This window comes from Cnephaeus nilssonii (assembly GCF_951640355.1).
Source record: "Cnephaeus nilssonii genome assembly, chromosome: 7".
Classification (NCBI taxonomy): Eukaryota; Metazoa; Chordata; class Mammalia; order Chiroptera; family Vespertilionidae; genus Cnephaeus; species Cnephaeus nilssonii.
In genome coordinates this window covers 46,655,046-46,675,116 of record NC_137078.1, presented here as the reverse complement: position 1 = coordinate 46,675,116, position 20,071 = coordinate 46,655,046, and the positions used below count along the sequence as shown (strand labels likewise).

Genomic DNA, 20,071 nt, shown 5'->3' with positions numbered 1-20,071 from the left:
ATAAACCAGGGAAAGGAGATATAAAGTATTATGGAGTTTCATGTGAGGAGGTCTCTCCGAGGAGATTATATCTAAGTGAATACCTTAATGTAGTGAGAGCATGAGCTCTGGAGAATGGGGAAGAGAAGGTCCCAGAGACTTGGAATAGAAAATGAGAAAGCTATGAAGTGAGACTGAACAGGGACTTTCCAGAAACATGTAGAAATCGGTGTAGTTAGTGCACAATGAATGAGATAAAGAGTAGTAAAGCCCTGCCTGGGTGGCTCATTTGGTTGGAGCACTGTCCCGTACACCAAAATGTTGTGGATTTGATTCCCATTCAGGGCATATACCTAGGTTGTGGGTTCGATCCCCAGTTGGGGCGCTATGAGAGACAACTGATCAATGTTTCTCATATCAATATTTTTTTCCTTTCTCTTTCTCCTTTCATCTCTCTCTAAAAATTAATAAGCATATCCTCAGGTGAGGATAAAAAAAAAGAGCTGTGAAGACAAGAACAGAGATAGACAGGGGCTGATCACATAGACTACAAGATGGTTGTTCAATAAATAGTAGTTCTATTTATCATATATATATTAAGAAATCATAACACAATACCCAATGAACTATAAGTTTTAATAATTATTTATTAATAGAATGGTGACTACCCTAATCTCGTATCTTGTAAAAATAAAAACTGCTTATTTACACTAATAAAAGTATTAGTATTTACACTAATAAAAACTGCTTATTTACACTAATACGCAAAATGGCTGTACCTCCGTGACGCCCATCAGCCAATCAGGAGTGAGTATGCAAATTAACCCAACAAAGATGGAGGGTTAATTTGCATATGCAGGCGCGGAGTGACCGGGATGCCTGGTATGAGGGGGAAGAAGAGGGGCAGAGGGAGCTACAGGAGCAGCGCTCCAGCTGGGAGCGTGGACTTGCAGGCTCCCGGGTGGCCAGGAGCGAGGACTTGCAGGCCAGTAGCAAAGCCAGGGGAAGGAAGGCCTATTCTTGCATGAATCTTAATGCAACGGGCCTCTAGTCTTATATAATAAAAGGCTAATAGGCAAATCGACCAAACTGTGGAACGACTGGTCACTATGACGTGCACTGACCACCAGGGGCAGATGTTCAATGCAGGAGCTTCCCCCTGGTGGTCAGTGCACTCCCCCTGCTCAGCCAGAAGCCGGGCTCACAGCTGGCATGCATAGCGGAGGTGTGGGAGCCTCTCCCGTCTCCTCAGCAGTGCTAAGGATATCTGATTGACATCCCTAGTGGCGAGCCTAAGCCATCAGTTGGACATCCCCCAAGGGCTCCCAGACTGTGAGAGGGTACAGGCCAGGCTGAGGGACCCTGACTTCCCTGAGTGCATGAGTTTCGTGCATTTGGGCCTCTAGTAATTATATAACAGTTTGCAGTTTAACTAGGTGATTTTTCACATACTTTAATTTTACCCTTAAAAGAGTCTTGTGAGGTAGGTATTGTGTTAAGAGGCCAAGAGGTATCAAAAAATATGTTTAAGACTAACCATTAGTAAGTGGAATAAGATAGAATCAAACCTAAAACTTCAGACAACTATTTATTAAGGAAAATATTAGTTGAGTATCAAATAGGTTGCAAAGCCAGAAATTCTTAGTTAAAAAGATAAAAAATCTGCCCTAAGAATGATAGAAACCCAGATGAATTTTAACAAAATCATAATATATCTTTAATGAGATATCAGCTAAACCCAACACCAGGATGATGGTGAAAGGCATATCCAGGCCAAAGAGCAAACTCTCTAGATAAGATCAAGTTTGCAGAGGCTGAGGAAAGATGTCTCTAGGATATTGAATTAGCTGGTAGGTAATCTTATGTATTTGAATGTTTTGTGAGGAGATATATAGTATTGTCAGAAAGTTTGGGTACAACTTAGTAGTGGTTAAATAGAAATCTAAGCCAGCTAAATTAGAGGAATGTACTAACACTTGAAAGATGTTTCATGCTCATGATTCGGTTGTGAATAATACAAACTAAATTATGATAATATATACATTAAAAAGTGATTTAACCTAAAATTTGATCTAAGCATAGGAGTATGGATAGTTGTGGGAGAATGTGTATCATAGGGTAAGTTGTGTGCAGGAAAACAAAATCCAAATTTTCCATAGATCGAAGTCAATTGATAATACTTATTTTAGAAATTTAAAATAAGAGGTGTTACTGAGTTTGGGTGAAGGAGATACAGAGCCACTGAGAGTGTGGTCCCTTTTTGGTAGGAAGCCAGAAACTTGAGCCTATTTTTTAGTGGAGACACTGGCAACAATGTGGAGATATCCAGGGAAGAATAAATCATGCATGAAATATAATTTTTTGAGAGGCAGGCAGGGGAGGGTTTCAGAGAATAGCACTGGGCAGAAGAATATTATAACTGCTGAAATCACGAATTATGGAGGAGGACTCTGGGAATAAAAGTTATTTCTACAAGTTGGTTATTGAGTGACCACAGGCAAATTATTTAATCTCTCAGAGTTTCAGTTTCTTATTCACAAGATGGAGATAATAGTACATATCTTACAGGACTATTGTAAGAATTAACTGAGTTATTTAAAAAGTAACAGAATAAGGATAATATTTTTATGACAACTATTACTAATATTCCTCTGAGGCAATAGAGAAGTACATACTAACTAGAGGCCCAGTGCATGAAATTTATGCACGGGTAGGGTCCCTAGGCCTGGCCAGCGATTAGGACCCACAGCCCCTCCCCCACCTCCTCCTTCTCTCACTCCCTCAGCGCCCCCCCCCCCCCCCCACTGCTGGTCACCGCCCATGTTTCGTGCTGCCCTCTGGTGGTCAGCACATATCATAGCGAGCAATAGAACTCCCCATCTCCCATTCAATCTCCCGAGGGGACACTTTGCATATTAGCCATATATATATACATATATATATATATATATATATATATATATATATATATATATATGTATATATATTGGTAAAGTTGTGAGTATACTTTCAGGGAATCAGGAAACTGAAGGTGTTATGTATAACTTGTACTTTCTCAGAAAAAAAAAATAGGATCAAAGTTTTATTATTAGAGACAAGGAACCATGAATAGGTAGGTGTGTTCTCAGAGAAAAGTGATGAAATTTCATTATGATGATTACTTTGAATGGGAAATAGTTTTGATCAGAGTGGCAAATTAGAACAATAAAATGTTTCCATTAATTATAATGAAGAATTTTTGTTGAAATGTGTGATGTGTTTTGTTGCTGTGTCAAAGAGATTGAAGTAGGTTGTCCCATCTTTTCACCTACCAAAACATTCCTCCAACAAAACTATAGAAAAACCATCAGACTATTTAAAAGAACAGTGTTTGGTTTCTGGTGTCAAAAGGGTCCTTTGCATTTAGCATCTAAAAATATCTGTTTAGTTTCTGTTCATACAATATTTCACACCTTCTATTTCCCTCAACGTAATGCCTACCGATGTTTAGGTATGAGCTATTTTCTTGCACTTTCCTACACTTAGTTTCTCTTCTCATTAGATGTCTTTATTTATAGTGACACATTTGTATTGTGGGCAAGCATATATGTTCTTTTAGTCCTTTTCCTCTCCCATAAACATGTCAATGTAACTGGCCAACTTCAAGGCTCTCCAAATGGAGATTAGTGGTCCTTTAATCATGTTCCAGGGCTGAAATTCTACTGAAAGCCCAAGAAACTGTAAAAAGGCAGCAAACAACCTATGACTTTGAGTTTCCCCATTCATTTTAGGTATATAAAAATACTAGGTACTTGGTTATTTCTAATCATTTTTTTATTGTGTCATTTCAATTATATATGAATTTGAAAAAAGATTTAGAATAACAATAACAGTAAAATGGTCTCAGCTAATTTCTTTTTGAAATATTATAAACTTCATTGTGATTTTGTTCTAATCAGTACTAAATCTGCACAAACATTATTTTAAATGATAATTACTAACCAAACATTACCTTCATTAAACAAGTAATATTTATCTCTTTGACACTGATACATTTTTATAATTCATTCCTTAAAGTTACAGAGACTTCCCAAAATGAATGATATATGTCCTTAAAACTAAAACTAAAATATAGCTTAAATATGGAGAATCAAATATGTTAGTTTTTTTTATATTTATTAGACAGTTTAAAGAACATTGAAATTATAAAAATATATAGAAAATTATTTGTAACCACTTTACACTTTTAATATTGAATCTGTATTTTTATACTCAAGAACTCACATATAATTAAAGTGACACAATATAGATGTCAATTTCTTTGAATGTTTCACAATTACAATCAACAGTCACCAGCAAAACAACTTACCTTTATATGACTTAATGTAAATGTTATTTTTTCAAGTTCATACAATGTGGGTGGGTTTGAGCTAATTGAGACGGAAATTACTGAAGAGATTACTCTTTTCTCCTCTTCAGAATGATCATAACTTTGAGGTTCCAATAAGAAGTTGTCAGACGATGAAAACAAGGGACCAATACTCTTATAATATAAAAATGCAACTGCAACATTGCCTGTAAATCAAATGAGTGTATTTGGTGAAATTTTTATGAAACAAAAACATTTTTAAGCTTTTAAAATAAACATAATTGAACAATTTATTTTTTACCCTGGGAGTCATACAAAAAAACACCCAGATAATGAAATGTGAATCATTATTAAGTTCATGCCTGCATCACCAAACCATATTAATACATATTATCTCACCTCTGTGTCTCTGAAACTGATTACAGACTATAACATCTTTTCTGCACAAACTATATTTAAGAGAAAAATAGTCCTAAGTAAATTTACATCCCAGTCCTAAGAACCAAGGTGTGAAGGATATTCACTCAAAAGATAAATTTTTGAGTTATTACTTTGCTGTGTAAATATGTGAGTTAGAAAGTTATTGGGAGAGTATTATCAAAGATGTATAGTATTAAGAAAGTTTCTAATGGAAAGAGTTGTAAGAGTTCAACTTCATGCTTACTAAAATTTCTTCTATTTAATATTGATGACATATAGCTATGCAGTCTTAAGATTGGACATTTATTGTTTTTCAAGGTAGCCATTGACCATCACCCTGTGATGCCCCTCAAATACAGTGCATCAACATATAACCCAATACTAGACATGTAACCTGATCAGTACAGACTATCATGTGACTATTTTTCCCCTTAGCCTAGACACTACACCTCTATTAATAGAGCTCTAATTACCCTGGATTTTGTAGCAGTTTATTATCACTGATTTTAAATATGAACTACTCAATATCTAGATCTAGTATATTTCAAACTTCTTGTTTCAACTTATATACTATTATGTCTCTGTTTGTTGTACAGAAATATGAAAGCTACGTATAGGACTTTATAGTCAGACATTACTCTTAGAATCAGAAATTCCACTTTCAGTCATTGCTCCTACTTGATAAAGTAACTAACTGCTTCAAACTTTAGCTTTATCACTCTTAAAATGATGGCAGTAATATACTAGCTGTTTATTAAGATAAGGTGGAGACCAAATGAAGTAATACATGTGAGAGTCTTCTGTAAAATTTAAGATACTATATTATTATGATTATTGTTATACTTATTAACTAGAGACATTATATGTTTATATTATATATTTGTACAACTTACCATAGGAAAAACTCTACCATATTCATTAGCTCCTATAAATTTGTGACACCGACAAATAATTTAGAAAGCATAAATTAATCAAAATTATAAATACAAAATGTTAATAAATCATAAAAACAAAGGATGTTATACAAAGCTTGAACTCTCCACATCACAATATCATACTATTAAATAATACTTTTTGGATATGCTTATGTGAGCGTGAAGCTGCCAAAGTATATTACCATTCATATTTTTTATCTTAACCTAAAAGTATCATAAGAGACATTGGTAACCTTGCTGAAATTCAGATACATTACATATTTTCTTGAACTGCCAGCCTAGAAAAAGTATATCAAAAAAAGAAATAATGTTAGTAAAACATGATTGGGCTAGTGAAATAATAATAACTCAAAAAGATGGCAAGTAACCCAGCCTTTTTGATGGACAGACTAGGGCCAGAATTGGAACCTGAAAACCTTTTAGGTCAACTTAACCTAGTTCAGTCAATAAACCAGTTCATGCTACAGTGAGTAGTTATAGTAGAAGATGGTCCAAAAGCCAATGAGGCACCAAAAATATAAGATGGATTTTTATAATCTACTAGAGATTCGTGCACTCGGGGGTGGGGAGGGGGTCCCTCAGCCTGGCCTGCACCCTCTTGCAGTCTGGGAGCCCGTGGGGGATATCCACCTGCCATCTTAGGCCCACTTCCCAGGGGATCGGATCTAAGCTGGCAGTCAGACATCCTCTGGCAGCCTGGGAGCCCTCAGGGGATATCCACCAGCCAGCTTACTGGTAGGCCCGCTCCCCAGGGGATAGGGCCTAAACTGGCAGTCAGACATCCCTCTGGCAGCCCGGAAGCTCTCAGGGGATGTCCGATTGATGACTTAGGCCCGTCAGTTGGACATCCTTACAGCTGCTGAGGAGGCAAGAGAGGCTCCCTCCACCACTGCTGCATGCAGCAGTCAGCCTGGCTTGTGGCTGAGCAGAGCTACCCCTGTGGGAGCTCACTGACCACAGGGGGCAGCTCCTGCGTTGAGCGTATGCCTCCTGGTGGTCAGTGCATGTATAGCGACCAGTCGTTCCACTGTTAGGGTCAATTTGCATATTACCCTTTTATTTTATAGGATGGTTATAACAGAGAACAAATGTGTTATTGTATACTAGGTGTACCAGTTAGTAATGAGGATTTTGTAATAAAAAAAAACACAATAATTTCAAGAGAAACATCAAAAGTGCTTCATTCAAAGTAATGTCCATCGCTAGCTACACATTTCCCCCATCTTTAGGTAATTTGTGGATACCGTCCCAATAGAACTTTTCTTATTTTGAAGCAAACCATTCAGGGACCCAATTTTCCACTTCTTCGTATGTTTTGAAATGCTGCTCAGAAAGTGCGTGTGCCATCAATCAGAACAAGTGGTAATCTGAAGGAATAAAGCGATTGGGTTAATACTTCCCAGGCAAAATCCTTTAACATGTCTTTAACTCGTTTTGAAGTGTGTGACGGTGCATTATCATGAAACAAAATTACTTTGCTATGTCTTCTGGAACATTCTGGTTGTTTCACAATCAAAGTGTGGTTCAAAATGATTATTTGTTGTCAGTAGTGATCAGTATTAATGGTTTCACCTGGTTTTAGAAGCTCATAATACACCACACCTTCCTGATCCCACCAAACACAGAGCATTGTCTTCTTTCTGAAGTGATTTGGCCTTGCAGTCGATGTTTATGGTTGACCTGGATCAACCCATGATGATTTTGTGCATTTGGGATTCTCAAAATAAATCCAGTTTTCATTGCCAGTCACAATTTGATGCAAAAAAACTTTCTCTCATGCTGTTGAAGCAACATTTTACTGATGACTTTTCAGTTTTCCATTTGTCTTTTGATCAGTTGATGTGGCAGTCATTTTCCTTCCTTTAAAATCTTTCCCATTGCTTGTAAATTATCAGAAATTGTTTGCTGAGTAACATTTAATCTTTCTGCAAGTTGTTTTTGAGTTCGACACACATCTTCATCCAATAATGCTTGTAATTGTTGGTCTTCAAACTTTTTTGGTTGACCTGGAACGTTCTTTGTCTTTCACATCGAAATCATAACTTTTAAAGCATTTAAACCAGCAATCACAAGTATCTTGAGATGGAGCATGTTCACCATAAACTTCATAAAGTTCTAAAGATTGTCGTGAATACAACAAAATAGCATACATATCAAATTACATATATATCAACATATGTGTAACTCCATCTATTGAAAAAAATCCACATTATTAACTGGTACACCTAGTATATTTTTCATATGTATTTATGACCACCCATAGATTCTTGAGAAAATATTATAGTTCATGTTTTTGTAGGTAATCCTCTCTAATAAAATGGTAATATGCAAATTAACCATCACTCAGCTACATAAGCCACGCCCACCAGCCAAGCCACGCCCACCAGCCAAACAGGGCGAGTATGCAAATTAACCCCAATCCAAGATGGCTACAGCCACAGAGAGCAAGGTTTCCCAGGTAACAGAGCAAGCCAAGCTTTCCATAGCCGTTGCAGGCCTAAGCCTCCACTCAAGCTACAAAGTTTCTATTATAGAAGGTAAACAAATTCAAACAAATGGCGGCAGAATGGAGCTTGAGAGAGCAGGCCAGGGTTGCCGGCGGCAACAGGGGAAGCAAAGCTTTCCGCACACCCTGGCCGGGCTCACCTGCTTAAGGCTACAAAGTTTCAATTGTAGAAGGTGAATTAACTGCCACAGAAATGGCTGCCACCCCAGAGGGAACAGCAGGCTTGGCTCCACTCCAGGCTACAAAGTTTCAATTGTATAAGGAAAATAAATTCCAGATACCAGGGCCTCCTCTTGGGTTGCCAGGGTGCGTGGCTGGCCTGCAAACCACCACAGGCCCCTCGCTCAGGCCGCCCCATGCCCCAAGGGAGCCCCTGCCTGATCCGGGACGCCCTTCAGGGCAAACCAGCTGGCCCCCACCCCTGTACCAGGCCTCTAGCCTATCTAATAAAAGAGTAATATACAGATTGATCATCACTGCAACACACAATATAGCTGCCTCCATGTGGTCAAAGATCCTGCCCCATGTGGACACAAGATGGCCACTACAAGATGGCCATCAGGAAAGGGCAGTTGGGAGGCACCTGGCCTGCAAGGGAGGGCAGTTGTGAGGGACCAGGCCTGCAAGGGAGGGCAGTTGAGAGGGACCAGGTTTGCAAGGGAGGGCAGTTGGAGGTGATCAACCCTGCAGGAGAGGGCAGTTAGGGGTGACCAGGCTGGCAGAGGAGGGAAGTTGGGGGCAAACATGCTGGCAGGGGAGCAGTTAAGCATCAACCAGGCTGGCAGCGGAGTGGTTAGGGGGTGATCAGCCTGGCAGGCAGAAGCAGTTAGGGGCAATCAGGAAGGCAGGCAGGCAAGCAGTTGGGAGCCAGCAGTCCTGGATTGTGAGAGGGATGTCCGACTGCCCGTTTAGGCCCGATCCTGGTGGGATCGGGCCTAAACGGGCAGTCGGACATCCCTCCAGGAGTCCCAGATTGGAGAGGGTACAGGCTGGGCTGAGGGACAACTCCCCGCCGTGCACGAATTTCGTGCACCGGGCTTCTAGTATATTTTGAAGAACAACCACAATTGTTCTGCTATTGGCAGATATTTTTTTCTAAGTTGGTAAAATAGCAGCTGATAGATTGTGGTTAGGGGGTAAGGAAAAGCTGGCGAGGACTGAATTCTTCAAATCCCTTCCTTCTATTGCTGGTTCTGTAGACAAATCTATTAAATCTTGTGGGAGTTAAGAATTTAGGTTAGATAATTATCAAGTTACCTTCTAGGCTAGTATTCTGTGATTCCATTCCTTAAGAAATAGTGCCTTTAGTTCAGTTGAAGACTAAGCAATGATAAGTGGGGGGAAAAAGTATAAGTTTAAATAATAACTTTCTGTATTTTTGAACATTATTTGCCTTCCTTACACAATCACAAATTGAGTCTCACAATGAGGAATATGAAGTATTACTGAAAAAGAAATATTAAAAACTGTATGCAAATTATAACATTTATTGACTGCTGTAAACCAAGTAATAGAATCACATTTTTAAAATATTTTCATTAGAATCTCAATATCAGACAGTTACAGAGGTTGGAGGTAAGACTAGAAGGGTGCAGATATTGTCAGCTAAAATTCTCCCCAGGTATTTATATCTGAATGAAAATTTTAAGTACAAATATGGAAATTCTGTTTTTAAACATCAAATGCCTATAGAAAACCACACATATTATATGTACACATGATATAATCAAATCCATGATATGTATTTATTGCAAATCATTGACATTGTATATATGACTGTCAAAGTCCTACCGTCTGTATCATCTGCAGCTTTTCTCTTTGGAAATATCTTTATATAATCTCCATCCACATTCATATTGGGATGAATATATTTCATGTGATGTGAATCAAAAAAGAAAGCTTTGAGAGCTGAAACAAAAGCATAAAAATCATAAATTTCCTAAAATTAGTTTAATCAATATTTATTTAGTTAGAGACAATTTCAACCATTGTTATTGTATTTCAACTTCTTATTTATGACAGATAGAATGAACCTGTTCTGAACATGTTTGAACATTATAATTTATCTGATTCAATGTTATTTTTTTAATTTACTATAATGCTCATAGTTTATATATACCTTTATTAAATAAAAAATAAAAGATAAAACATGTATGAATACAGGGAGGCTATCTATACTAAAAAAAGGGTAATATGCTAATTAGACCAGGCGTCTTCTGGACATCCTTCCGGACAAAGCCATGGTGGTGGGGGCCGAGGCAGAGGCAGTTAGGGGCGACCAGGCTGGCAGGGGAGAGCAGTTAGGGAGCGGGCGATCAGGCCAGCAGGGGAGAGCAGTTAGGGGGTAATCAGGCTGGCAGGCAGAGGCAGTTAGGGGTGATCAGGCCAGGAGGCAGGGAAGCAGTTAGGGGCATCAGGCCGGCAGGCAGAGGCAGTTAGGGGCGATTAGGATGGCAGGCAGAGGCAGTTAAGGGTGATTAGGCTGGCGGAGTGGGCATTTAGGAGCAATCAGGCAGGCAGGCAGGTAAGCAGTTAGGAGCCAGCGGTCCCGGATCAGGCCTAAACCAGCAGTCGGACATCCCCGAGGGGTCCTGGATTGGAGAGGGTGCAGGCCGGGCTGAGGGACCTCCCCCCCCATGCACAAATTTCATGCACTGGGCCTCTAGTCCTATCTAATAATAGAGTAATATGCAAATTAACCATCACTCCACAACAAAAATGGCGGCCCCCATAGCCACAAGATGGCGGCGCCCAGTCCCCTCAGCCCCGCTGCTGGAGTGTCTGGCCTGTTCAACCAGTAAACAAAGCCCGGAGAGCAGGGCTTGGAGGCTTCTGTGGCAGCGGGGAAGCCCCAGGCCCTGCAGACAGAGCCCGGACAACAGGGCATGGTGGCTTCCTTAGCATGGCAGCGGGGAAGTCCCAGGCCCTGCACACAGAGCCCAGAGAGCAGGGCATGGCGGCTTCCTTAGCACTGCGGCAGCGGGGAAGCCCCAGGCCCTGCAAACAGAGCCTGGAGAGCAGGGCATGGAGGCTTCCTTAGCACTGTGGCAGCGGGGAAGCCCCAGGCCCTGCAGACAGAGCCCGGAGTGCAGGACATGGCGGCTTCCTAAGCGCGGCAGTGGCGGTGAAGTCCCCAGACTTGGCAGAAAGAGCCCAGACAGCAGGGCTTGGGGGCTTCCTTAGCAAGGTAGCGGTGGGAACACCCCCAGGCCCCCCAGACAGAGCCCGGACAACAGGGCATGGGGGCTTCCTTAGTGTGTCCGTGTCAGTGAAGCCCCCAGGCCTGGCAGACAGAGCACACTGCAGGGCATTGGGGCTTCCTTTGCATGGCGCATGGCAGCAGCAGGCAGAGAGCGGACAGCACGGCATGGGGGCTTTATCTCCATGGCTTCAGGGAAACCTCCAGGCCCTGCAGAGAGTAGAGAACCATGGGGAGTGGGCCTAAGCCATCAGTAGGACATCCCCTGAGAGCTCCTGGATTGTAGAGGGTGCAGGTTGGGCTGAGGGACCCCCATGCATGAATTTCATGCACCGGGCCTCTAGTATATCATAATTACCAAAGCAAAGAATAAGAATTACAATATCTTAGAGCAGTGGTTCTCAACCTTTCTAATGCCACGACCCTTTAATACAGTTCCTCATGTTGTGGTGACCCCCAACCATAAAATTATTTTCGTTGCTACTTCATAACTGTAATTTTGCTACTGTTAATGAATCATAATGTAAATATCTGTGTTTTCCAACCGCTATCAGGCGACCCTGATAGCGGTTCTCAACCTGTGGGTCGCGACCCACAGGTTGAGAACCGCTGCTGTAGAGCCTAAGACCATTGGAAAACACAGATATTTACATTACGATTCATTAACAGTAGCAAAATTACAGTTATGAAGTAGCAACGAAAATAATTTTATGGTTGGGGGGTCACCACAACATGAGGAACTGTATTAAAGGGTCGTGGCATTAGAAAGGTTGAGAACCACTGTTTTAGAGGATGGTATTATAATATACAACTAGAGGCCCGGTGCACGAAATTCGTGCACTGGGGAGGGTGTCCCTCAGCCCAGCTTGCACCCTCTCTAATATGGGACCCCTCGGGGGATGTCCAACTGCAGGTTTAGGCCCGATCCCTGTGGAATCGGGCCTAAACCTGCAGTTGGACATCCCTCTCACACGGATCGCCCCAGGCACCCCCAGGGAGCGGCCACGCCCCCATGCCACGCCCCCCCGGGGTGCCGATCTCCCCAGGCAACCCCGGGGAGCAATGGCAGGGGCGTGGCCACGCCCCCCGGGGTGCCGATCGCCCCAGGCACCCCCGGGGAGCAGCCACGCCCCCTTGCCATGCCCCCAGGGGGTGCCGATCGCCCCATTCACCCCCGGGGAGCAATGGCAGGGGCGTGGCAACGACCCCCGGGGTGCCGATCGCCCCAGGCACCCCTGGGGAGCGGCCACGCCCTTATGTCACGCCCCCCCGGGGGTGCCCATCGCCCCAGGCACCCCTGAGGAGCGGCCACGCCCCCATGCCACGCCCCCCAGGGTGCCGATTGCCCCAGGCACCCCCGGGGAGCGGCAGCATGGGCGCGGCCACGCCCTCCGGGGTGCCGATCACCCCAGGCACCCCCAGGGAGCGGGCACCGTCGCGGCCACGCCCCCCCGGGGTGCCGATCGCCCAGGCACCCCCGGGGAGCAGGCACGGGCGCGGCCACGCCCCCCCAGGGTGCCGATCACCCCAGGCACCCCCGGGGAGCAGGCACGGGTGCGGCCACGCCCCCCCAGTGTGCCGATCACCCCAGGCACCCCCGGGGAGTGGCAGCAGGGGCGCGGCCACGCCCCCCGGGGTGCCGATCACCCCAGGCACCCACGGGGAGCAGGCACGGGCGCGGCCACGCCCCCCCAGGGTGCCGATCACCCCAGGAACCCCCGGGGAGTGGCAGCAGGGGCGCGGCCACGCCCCCCGGGGTGACGATCACCCCAGGCACCCCCGGGGAGCAGGCACGGGCGCGGCCACGCCCCCCCAGGGTGCCGATCACCCCAGGCACCCCCGGGGAGTGGCAGCAGGGGCGCAGCCACGCCCCCCGGGGTGCCGATCACCCCAGGCACCCCCGGGGAGCAGGCACGGGCGCGGCCACGCCCCCCCGGGGTGCCGATCGCCCCAGGCACCCCCGGGGAGCAGGCACGGGCGCGGCCACGCCCCCCCGGGGTGCCGATCGCCCCAGGCACCCCCGGGGAGCGGCCACGCCCGCATGCCACGGCCCCCCCGGGGTGCCGATTGCCCCAGGCACCCCCGGGGAGCGGCCACGCCCCCATACCACGCCCCCCCGGGGTGCCCATCGACCCAGGCACCCCCGGGGAGCGGCCACGCCCCCATGCCACGCCCCCCGGGGTGCCGATCACCCCAGGCACCCCCGGGGAGCGGGCACGGGCGCGGCCACGCCCCCCCGGGGTGCCGATCACCCTAGGCACCCCCGGGGAGCAGCTGCACGGGCGTGGCCACGCCCCCCAGGGGTGCCTATCACCCCAGGCACCCCCAGGGAGCGGTTACGGGCGGGGCCACGCCCCCCGGGGTGCCGATCACCCCAGGCACCCCAGGGGAGCAGCGGCTCGGGCGCGGCCACTGGGCACCGCCATCTTGATTTTATCAACGGTCGACAGGCCACCCGGAGTCCCGCCCTCAGCCTCCGCTGGCCCAATCATGGGCATAGCGGAGGTGCGGTCAATTTGCATGTTTCTCTATTATAAGGTAAGATATGGAGAGGGATCTAACTAAATTCCTGTATGATACTTTTCTTAACTGGTGTACTTTCACCTTTTTCATGCAGGATCCTCATAGAAATGTTTTCTCCTATATTAGTCACAATGCTTGCTACTTTAATTTTGAGTAAATGATGAACCCTGATGAGACAATGATTTTTATTATATATCTACTGTTGCACAGCAGGATGTCACCCACAATATAAAGTAGAGATGTACTCTTGTTTCCTCTGAACTATGTTATCAGCATCTTCAGTTTTATCCAATATTCCTAATGTTTTAAGTATAAGACTGCATGAAGCAGGAAACATTTTTATTTTTATTTTATTTATTTTTATTTTATTTTTCCAATTTTTTTATTAAGGTATTATATGTGTACATATCTTACCATTGCCCCCCCACACCCCACTCCCATATATGCCCCCACCCCCCAGAGTTTTGCATCCATTGGTTATGCTTATATGCATGCATACAAGTCCTTTGATTGATCTCTTATCTCCCCCACCTCTCCCTAACCTTCCCCTTGTAATTTGACAGTCTGTTTGATGCTTTACTGTCTCTGTATCTATCTTTTTGTTCAAGTTTATAATGTTCTTTATTATCCATAAATGAGTGAGATCATGTGGTATTTTTCTTTCATTGACTGACTTATTTCACTTAAGATAATGTTCTCCAATTCCTCCCAGGTTGCTGCAAATGATGAGAATTCCTTCTTTTTTATGGCAGCACAGTATTCCATTGTGTAGATGTACCACAGTTTTCTGATCCAGTCATCTGCTGACGGGCACCTAGGCTGTTTCCAAATCTTAGCTATGGTGAATTGTGCTGCTATGAACATAGGGGTGCATATATCCTTTCTAATTGGTGTTTCTATTTTAATATACTATATCGATTGAAGTTATCAAAAGACAAAAGATTCCTAAAAAGAAATTTAAAAATACTACATCCAGAGAATCTCTCTGTTACTATCATTGGTCAAGGTAGATCCTAAAAGTCATGAAATTACAAACTCAGAATGGCAAGGGAGTAATATGCTTTGTGCATTTAAATGCTCAACAGTTCAGGAATAAGAAAAGGTGGAGATTGTAGGAATAAGGCAGTGCTCATGTATTCATCCCTTTTTAGTCATCCTTTATTCATATCACTCTTGTAATATGCATCACCATTTCTTTCTGCATTGATACGAAAAAAAATGCCTATTTAATCAACAGTATCCTATATAATAAAAGCGTAATATGCTAAGTGTCTGACCGATCAGTTGACAGTTTGGTCAAACACTTGACCAGTCACTATGACACGCACTGACCACCAGGGGACCGATGCTCTGATCAGTAGGTTAGCTTGCTGCTAGGGTCTAGCAGATTGGGACTGGGCGAGAGGGCCAGACAAGCCCTGAAGCCCTCCTGTGGTCCCTCCCCAGCCGGCTGGCCCCCCCCCCCATTGGCCCCAATCGTGGCCAACTGGCCAACCTCCCATAGTCCTTCCCTGGCAGGCCAAGCACCATCAGCCCCAATTTGGACTGTGCAAGATGGCCCCGATGAACCTTGATCGCTGTCCAGGCCGAGAGACCCCACCCATGCACAAATTTGTGTACCGGGCCTCTAGTTTTAAATAGTCTCCTTCCCTTCGAGAATGGCTTGTTTGGAAAATACCATTGCTTTGAAATTGACCTTGGCTTCTTACCTACATTACTTGAATTAGTATCAAACTGAGTGGTCTTTTGGAAGTTTTGAGAAATCCGTAAGGTAGCTTGTTCGACAGCATGCATCAGCTTTGTAAGATGAGTTATTCTATGAGTTACAGGTAACTTGTCCCAGACTATAAATGTATCCTTTTGAACAAAATTATTCACAGTTTTCACAAATTCCTGTTGAAAAATGTATATCTTTTAAAAATGTTGGAATATTTCATTAATCATAGATGTAAGGGGAATATTGAAGCTCAATAATATTGAATTAAAGTTCAGCATACTTACAGCAAGAGTTGAATTAGAAAGGGTGTCCTTGTCTGAGTTAGTGCTATTCATGGAACCAAGGAATTGTGATGATTCTAATATTTCTATATATGTAGTTATATCCATTGGTGAAAGATGTTTCACAGAATTCCTATAGACATCTTGTAGTAAAGCCACAAGTTGGCCTATGTTTCTAATCTGAACAAAAATAAGTCCCGAAAAATGAAACCAGATTAGAGTACTATTGGATCTTTTCAAGAATAAAGGTTGCATGTTAAATTTATTCTGAATTTGGTTTTCTTGCCTATATATTAATAAGTTACCAGACTAAACCCAAATTATAACATGCAGCACTTCAACACAAAATTATTTACAAACCCTTCCCAAATAACTTAAAAAACATAAAATTTACTTCATAAAAGGAACAGCATGTTTGAATTGGTAATTTTTTAAATCATCTTTTTAAAGTTATAATACATATAACTTAATTTGAATTAGATTGTAATCAACCACAGAAAATTCTTTACAACGCGATAAAATGGAAATTGCTTTAGCTGATTGTTAATTAGTCTTGTTGAAATTCACACTTTCAATCACATGATAATAATTTTATAGATGCCCTACTTTTTGAAATATTTGCTAAATAGAGCAAAATCTAGATTCATTCATCTATAACTCCTTAGAATGTGAGAATGGGCCTGGCATCAAAGTATGTTTTTTCTATTTTGTTCATCAACTTTGTTTACATATTGAAAAGAATTTTTGACTATATTTAATAGTGAAAAGTAGCATAAGCTAAATATGTAAAAGTCTTCTTCAAAACTTTGGTCATTTTCAAATTAATCCTACCTGTGACTCAAAATTCTTAGAACTCTGTATTTAAATAGTTTCAACTCTTCATGTTACACTTTTTAAAAATGTGACATTGAAAACATTTTAACTAAAATAAAAATATCAAAATAAAAATAAAATTTTAATTCAACTAGTCTACTTACTTTTGTTAAAATTTTATCAACATTTGCAGCAATACAGGCATTATCTAAATAGCAGTCTGCATTCACATTTTCTGTAGAAGAAAATGGATCATATAGTAAGTTTTAAAATATTTTTCCAAAGATGATTATATTGATTCAAATAATTTTGCTTACTTATTTGAACATTAAAAATACATTTTTAACACAAGTTTCATTTTCAAGTTTTATTCATTAAAATTCCATTATTTTTATTTTTCATTATTCATTCATTTAAAAGTTATTCATAACAAGATTTATTCATTTTATTCATAAATACATGCTATTTTATGGAAAATGAAAGATTTTAGTTGCCCTAAGGAATATGATTTATTTAACTATATCAAACATGTGGTCTACAACTTCTATAAAGAAGATAATATATATATTTTCTAAATTTCACTTTATAAGCAAGTGAATACTGGAACATTTCTTGGAAGGTATAGTTCTTTGACACTTTACAACTGTGTGGTGCATATTTTACATAGTTATTTGATAATTTACCTTGGCAGTAGGTGCCATCATTAGGTGTGAACTGTGCTTTTCCTGTGGATGTCTGATAACCTTCCTTGCAGGAGCAGTTGTACCCGCCATCCACATTTTCACATACTGCATGATCACCACAGGCAACTGATTCACTGCATTCATCTATATCTGTAAATATTTGGAAAAAAACACAACTTTTTAATTTAGTACTCATATAGATGCTACATTGCTGATATTATTATGTCTAGTTAGTGATTTCATAACAAATTTTATAAAAATGCAAGGAAAATCCCATCATTTAGAAAAATAACAAAGCTAACTTAGCCTCATAGATTTGTTTAACCTTGATTTAGCCAATGGATTTTGACAGTGTATTGAAAATGTTATTCATGGGCCAAACGCTTGAACTGTTTTCTGAATGGCATGATTCATCAACAAAGTCATTAATTTCATTATTGACTATGTAATATTTAGTCCTAATTTAATAAAAACCCAATTTTTAAAATACTTTGCTTTCTAATATTAAACTTAATTAATTATAACAACTCAGCTTAAATAATTCTGGAGGATAAAAAAGAATAGCCCACTTTCTTTCCAAGGCTCCATTTCCGCCTGCAAATTACCCTAAAAATTAAGATGTAGCAAATGTGTGATTCAACTCCCTTAAAATTTTACCACAAATGTTATTTTTGTTCATGATATATTATATTATGATTCTTAATACATCCCCAATGTAGATAAAGTAACAAATTGTACAGAATTAAGTCTTTGATTTTTCAGTAACTATATATCAAAGCCACAAGAAAAATGATAGGTTTTAAGCTCACATAATTTATATTCCTAATTTTAAAAATTTTACATACTATAGTGAAATAAGTCTTAAAGTAATAAATACAGTATAAATGCTCTGCCAGTAGGCAGGGTTCCAATAGAGAATGATTCCAAGGAACTGAAGTCCAGATTGTTACCTTAAACTAATGCAAAGGTTTTTTGTGTTTCCAGCCTAGCTCTGACATCTTGGAACTACTCTATGTTAGATTAATGAGTAAATCTGTACTCTTAAGTATACAATTTTACTAAATAAAACTAATAGAGTGGCATAATATTGTTTGTCATAAAAAAGGAAAGTAATTGAAGTTCATTAAAATGTCATTTAGTTAGTTATCTTAACCTTTTGCACTTGGATGTCGAGTGTGACTCGACTCGGTTAGCATTAAATCCCGAGTAGAATAAAGGAATCGAGAAAAAAGCAAGCGAGTGCAAAGGGTTAAATGTAGCTGATACTAATTTTTCACTTTAAAAATGCAATAAAGCTACAGAAAAACATTAAAACTCACACCACACAAAACTGAAACTAATAATAGATGTTTTGCCAGATTCTTGAAGAAAATTCTATTAGCTATAAAAAGTGATGGTACTAGATTTAAGAAGACAATTAACAGGCCCAAGAAAAGGTAGAAAATCCCATGTTCTTCTGCCAAGTCTGTGCATTCGTGATCTGTACTATCCAGAAATCCAAGTACATTACTTTTAAAGAAACAGGACTGCTCTAGCATCCTCACCCTCTTCCTCTTATTTCTATATATGTGTTCAGAAACTGCCACTCAAAAAAAAAAAAAAAAAAAAAAAGAGGCGGCAGGGAGACAAACTAAAGTAGGGGAGGAGTAATAGCAGGTTGACTCTTGGAATCTGTAGAACCATCAAGAGAAGCATTTCAAGTTGAGTTGAAGAGAAGGACCCAGGTAGGAGTGCAGACTAGGGTTATTATTTTTTCATGAAATCAATGAAGTGATAAAAAAAAAAGTATGAGAAAATAAAAGACTAGTCCTTTTTGGAATAGTGCTGAAGAAGTAGCATTAACTGTAATCAAGTGGGGGAAACACTCCAAAGAAAGTGTGAACACATCCTTGAAGTATCGTGAACAGAACAATTTCTTCCATGGATAAGAAAGCTATGTTTTGTTTTGTTTACAAGATTTTTTTAAAATTGAGTTTTAGAGGGAGAGCAAGGGAGACGGAGAGGGAGATACAAACGTCAATGAGAAAGGTACATAGACCAGCTGCCTCCTGGGTGCCCCATACTGGGGATCAAGCCCAAAACTAGGGCATGTGCCCTGACGGGGAATTGAACAAAGACCTCTAGGTGCATGGGATGACACTCAACCAACTGCACCACACAGACCAGGCAGAAAGCTATGTTTTTGATTACCCATATTTCATACTTTTAGATGCCTTTGATGGGTTAACAGAAAACATGGTGTTGATTCTCTCAATTTCAAAATTATTTAAAGGTGCAACATTCCTTGGGAACTTCATCCCACACCCAATCTCTGAGCAACATACAAATCCTAGCTGTACAAACTCAATTTTTATCTGCCCTCTTATACTTTGGGCACAGTTGTACATAATCTTGCTCATAACTGCCTGTGCTTCAGCTGTCCCCTGTGCATCCTCCTCAGCCTGCGATGCCTATGTTGGTGCTCTGCTCTAGTTCAAGCCCTCTCACCACCACGTGCTATCAGCTACATGGTATCTCAGAATGTCAGCCTTTGATCAAAGAAGGTATTTCAACTTCTAAATTCACCAATTCACAAAATGGTAGTCTGTAAAAATCATGAGATAGTATCCTGGGAGACTAGTATTCAAGATTAGGATTATGCAAATGTTTATATTCTGACTAGAGGCC

At 41.6% G+C, this 20,071-nt stretch overlaps 1 protein-coding gene across 1 annotated transcript in view; it reads right to left on the bottom strand.

The window, feature by feature from the left end:
• The window catches only part of ADGRL4 (adhesion G protein-coupled receptor L4), a 109,512-nt gene that overhangs the window by 33,224 nt on the left and 56,217 nt on the right, over positions 1 to 20,071 (bottom strand). The window contains exons 3-8 of the mRNA XM_079777109.1: positions 17,405 to 17,554; positions 16,886 to 16,956; positions 15,912 to 16,088; positions 15,620 to 15,803; positions 9,980 to 10,096; positions 4,328 to 4,533 (exon numbers count right to left, since the gene is read on the bottom strand). Coding sequence (XP_079633235.1) covers positions 4,328 to 4,533; positions 9,980 to 10,096; positions 15,620 to 15,803; positions 15,912 to 16,088; positions 16,886 to 16,956; positions 17,405 to 17,554 — 905 coding nt within the window. The remainder of the gene's footprint in view (positions 1 to 4,327; positions 4,534 to 9,979; positions 10,097 to 15,619; positions 15,804 to 15,911; positions 16,089 to 16,885; positions 16,957 to 17,404; positions 17,555 to 20,071) is intronic.